The sequence below is a fragment of the Toxorhynchites rutilus genome, chromosome 1 (assembly GCF_029784135.1).
Source record: "Toxorhynchites rutilus septentrionalis strain SRP chromosome 1, ASM2978413v1, whole genome shotgun sequence".
In the NCBI taxonomy this organism is placed as follows: domain Eukaryota; kingdom Metazoa; phylum Arthropoda; class Insecta; order Diptera; family Culicidae; genus Toxorhynchites; species Toxorhynchites rutilus.
The window spans coordinates 120546892-120551650 of NC_073744.1; the positions used below are offsets into that span (position 1 = coordinate 120546892).

General features: G+C 41.2%; 1 protein-coding gene across 1 annotated transcript; it reads right to left on the reverse strand.

Moving 5' to 3' along the window:
- Positions 1-3044: 3044 nt before the first annotated feature.
- LOC129761389 (uncharacterized) lies at positions 3045-4313 on the reverse strand. Its single transcript, XM_055759109.1, has one exon. It carries the CDS (start codon positions 4311-4313, stop codon positions 3045-3047), a length of 1269 nt encoding a protein of 422 aa, XP_055615084.1.
- Between the last annotated feature and the right edge of the window lie 446 nt (positions 4314-4759).

A 4759-nucleotide genomic window follows, 5' to 3' on the forward strand; every position in this document is an offset into this window, starting at 1 on the left:
GCAAGTCGGGAGTATTTATGTTCCCACCGAGCTGTGTTCCTATCACGGACTTCCGAAACAATGTGCCTGGGGGAATCTGCTTTGTCAAAACATGCAAGTTGAGGGTATTTTTCCCACTGAGCTGTGTTTCCCTAACACGGACTTCTGAATTAATGTGCCTGAGGGAAACCGCTTTGCAAATACATGCATGTCGGGGGTATTTTTTGGAGTTGAGTACTTTTGTGCTCGCTTGTCGTTGTGCATACCGGAATATGTTTCCTTAAAACGTGCTTTTAAATTGAGAAGCCTGGGAAAATCGTCATTACAGATACTAGAGGGGAATGAACTTTAGTGGTTCGAGAACTACGTAAACATGAGATGTGCAATAATTTCAGAGGTAAATGTAAAACACGATGATCGTTTGACAATTCTTCCGTTCACATATTTTGTTTGGTAGTCCTAGGCATCATATCAAACGTAAAAGGACGTTCATCAAATTTATTTGTAACGAAGAACATAATCTACTGCAAAAATTTCGCATTTCAAAATAATATACGAAGTGGTAAGGAAGTGGATTGCATAATATAATTGCGTAGTTCTACGTCGAAAATATGCGGTCGTGTCCTAGGTACAACCCCTTACAATTTTTTTTCAAATTATGTAGCGAAAAGTACGATTTTTCTTGTGCTATCCTTGGCACAATAACTGGTTTGCCTGTATGTGTTTTCTACCATTCACCATTTTACCATCTATCAATTTTTTTAAGAGACATTTACAAACATTCGGGCAGATACAGAACAACATCATTCAAAAAACAATAAAAAAAAAGAATTCGCGAGTCGCCATTTGTTCTAAGAATGATTCTCTGCACAACACTTTACATTCGATGTTTAACATTGTTCGAGCAAAAAATGAGAAAAGTTTCGTGCCAGTTTGGCGCTTTCTGTTTTTAGTCGCTCGGTCACGTTTTTTTCTCGATTCTATTGGGAGAAACCATCACCAGGCACTGTGTATCTGACACTCCAATTCGCTTCCGAAACATACCGTTGCATAACATCGACATTATCGACTGTCTGTTTTCTTTTGTTAGCATTGGATGGTCCTCAGTCCTCGGATGGCATACGAAATTGAATTTGTATTCAAAGTGGCGCTGGTAGGTGGCGTTGTTTTATGCTGCTAGTGATTGGAATTTATAATACTTATTGAATGAATTTCAGTTCCTAACTACTTGTCATCCAGAATATTAGCAGTTGAGTTCCATAACCACTCTAGTTAGCCCATAATGTAGTTCGATGTATTAATCAAAATTTAATGTTGGCTCCGAACAAATTTGAATAGTCAACCAATTGAGTGAAAACCCTCGGAATCTGATATTATTTTCATTGACGTTGATTGCCCACATCTGTTTGTTTTCGGAATTAATTCATGAAAACATGTTAGCAAAAGGTAGGATAACTTTAGAAGAAAATTAAATCATCATAATCTTCAACCCTTCGCGGGAAGACTTCCATCCGTCCCTACCAACCGTAATCATTCAAACCCTGAACAAACAGGGGCATTTTACCGACGGCAATAGTGCGAACGGAGCGCTGTTTACCTTTTCCACGCATTAACCCGGTACCGGTATCCGTCGGTGATTATATCTCGGAGAAGCGAAATTGCGGTAAATCCAGTAACAAAACTTTATCGGAGGAGGAAATTATTTCGTACGGTTTGCCTTTTACGCCCTTCGTGTTCTTTTCTAGACACCATACACCGGAGTAGGAAATCGCTTCCGTTTGACCTCGGCAATTAAGTGCTGTGCTAGACACTCGAAACGTAGGCTAAAAGTTGCCTAATTGGCAACAATAACCCACCTTCGATAGGAACAAACACCACCCTGGGAAGGGTGTTTCATTAGACCACCACGTTGAGCGGAAGTAAACTGGCTGTCACAAGAATAAAGCCCATTAATTGTCGGTTTGTTCAGATTACGCCCATAATCGATGTACCTGGAAATGCGGTTTCTCGTACTGTGTTTCATATTTCAACATCATTCTGTTAGGTGTTAACATCATCGTCTGAGTACGCAAAGTTGATTCTATTTAGCTTCGAGTACCCAAATAAAAAACTACATTAAAACCTCCCACATATGCTGCTGCTTACCACCAAATTCGACACATCATTTACGGGTTGTCCACATACCACGTGGACAGAAAAAAGCACGATTTTGGAGTTCCCCTCACACTCCCTGGAAAGCAAGAACATTTGCTTAACCCCTCCCCTTGATATTCTTCTATTTTTGCCCTCATTCTAATTTAAATAAGTTTCGTTTTATATTTTATGTTTTTTTTTTAAATAAGAACAAAACATTATTAAAGTATGTAAATTGAAGGTTTAGAACAGGGGTTCTCAAACTATTTTGGGCAATAGACCTCTTTTCCAGAATTAAGTGATACCTCAGACCCCTATAGCCAACATTTTTAAATAAAAATCTATTTCTAGTTTTTGTTTTGACGTAGGACTACGTCTTTCATTTCTATACCGGGGTGTAAACTCAAAGTTTCGAAAACCGAAAGCGTTACGCCGGAGACCGAGATTTTGAGCGTTAATAGCTCCTAAACAACTGAACGAAATGGTATGATAAACACTTCATTCGATAAAAAAAAATTTAAAAAAAATCAAAATAAAAAAATCAAAGATTGTAGCGGTAACCAAACACCGAAATTTTAATAGCTGTTACTTACAGCTTCAAAGCTGCAATTTTTATTCCAATTAGGTTTTACAAAGGTTATTTAGATATGTAATTACTTACATTCCAGTGGGAAAATAATGGATGAATTATCCACTTATCTAATTCAATAATTATTGTTTATACGTGCTATTGATGAATGCTACATTAAATTTTTATAGAACTATTAATACAAATTATTTAACGCATTACCTTTATAGAAAAATATGCAAAGATTAATTATATTAAATCGTGTGCGTTAATCGTATGCTTCTAACGTGGTTCCTAACACAATTCAGAATGAATAATAGAATTTATTTGACACTCAGACTTCCGATTTGGTTACGTCGAGGGATCACCCGATCACACCATTACTCAGTGACGACGTGGTGACGGTTGTCGTAACATTCCCCGACCCGTGTGGTCCGGGAGTTCCGAAGACGTCCAATACTGCTATCTTCACAGCTGGTCGCAAGATGATTCCCTTCGCCGTTAGAACTCTAGCTTTCCTGACTTGTCCATCAGGAGCTACGAATACCTCTGTGATCCTTCCTTTCAACCATTGGTTCCGCGTCGTTTCATCTACCACGATTACAACATCCCCTACCTGGAGTGGCTTCACTGGCTCAAACCACTTAGATCTTCTGGCTATGACCGGAAGGTACTCTTTTGTCCAACGGCGCCAGAATTCGTCGATCATCCACTGTGCTAACTTCCAGCTATCTCTCAATGCACAACGATAGTCTGATGGTTGTACTGCTGGTTGGTTCACCCCCTGTGTTCCATACAACAAAAAATGACTGGGCGTGAGCGCCTCCTGATCCGCCGAATCAAGAGCGATGTAGGTTAGAGGACGTGAGTTGATAACCGATTCAGCTTCAAGAACGATGGTTTCAAAGACTTCTTCATTCGGATGTCGCTGTCCATTTCCGATAGCAATCATGGCCGTTTTTACGGATCGCACCATCCGTTCCCACAGTCCACCCACGTGTGGAGCTGCGGGTGGATTGAAAATCCATTTTGTGCGTGCGTTTGTGAATGTAGAAGCGCAGGTTTCGTTTGCCTTTTTTATCTCCATCCTCAATTGGCGATTTGCCCCGATAAAACAGGTGCCGTTATCGCTGTACACTTCGAGAGGTGCTCCGCGACGTGCCACGAACCGCCGAAAAGCCATTATACACGACTGCGTCGATAGACTATGGACGACTTCCATATGGACCGCTCGAATGTTCAGGCAGGTGAATATAGCCACCCAACGTTTGACTTGGCTTCTTCCGATTTTGACTAACATCGGCCCGAAGTAGTCAATACCAACGTAGGAGAACGGTTTTACGAAGGGTATTAATCGTGCTCTTGGTAACGGTGCCATCCGGGGAGTTCGAGGAGCTGCTTTGGTGTTTTTGCACCACTGACATTCGGATGCTACTTTTCTTACCAGTCGTCGCAAAGCAGGAACGTAGAACCTTTGCCTCATATCGTTGAAAACCGTCTCGTTGTTGGCATGAAGTAAACGTCGGTGATAGCTGTCAGTAAGAAGGAAGGTTATCGGATGTTGTTTCGGTAAAATTATGGGGTACTTAGCTTCGTATGGGGCGAATGGGGCAGCCCCAATACGACTGCCCATTCGAATAACCCCTGATTGATCGATGAATGGAGATAGTTTATATAGTGGACTTGTTCTATCCACCAACGGCCTGACCTGATCGTTTTCATCCATCCGTACATTCAGCACTTGATATTCTCGATGAAATATTTCTTGCTGCGTTTGCCGCCATAATACATTTTCGGCTTCAACAAGTTCTTCCGAAGAAAGCCATCCTCGGATTTCATCTGATCCACCTTTTCTCATGAACAGTGTCCTTGCTCTGCACACGAATGCAACTGTTCGATGTAGCCGGCTCCAACTAGAGAAACGGGTTACTTCTATAAGCGTGTCGTGTACTAATTGCTGATGAAGGAATAACTGCTTAACTTGCTCTTCCAAGGTCTCCTGACGTTCTGGTTGTAACGGCCATCGTGATTCTGAATGGCGAAGAAAAGTTGGACCGTTTAACCATCGACTTTCGGTGC

What these genes read in the sequence shown, in the direction of transcription:
- LOC129761389 (XM_055759109.1), bottom strand. Translation starts at nt 4,313, where the DNA reads ATGGGCAGTCGTATTGGGGCTGCCCCATTCGCCCCATACGAAGCTAAG.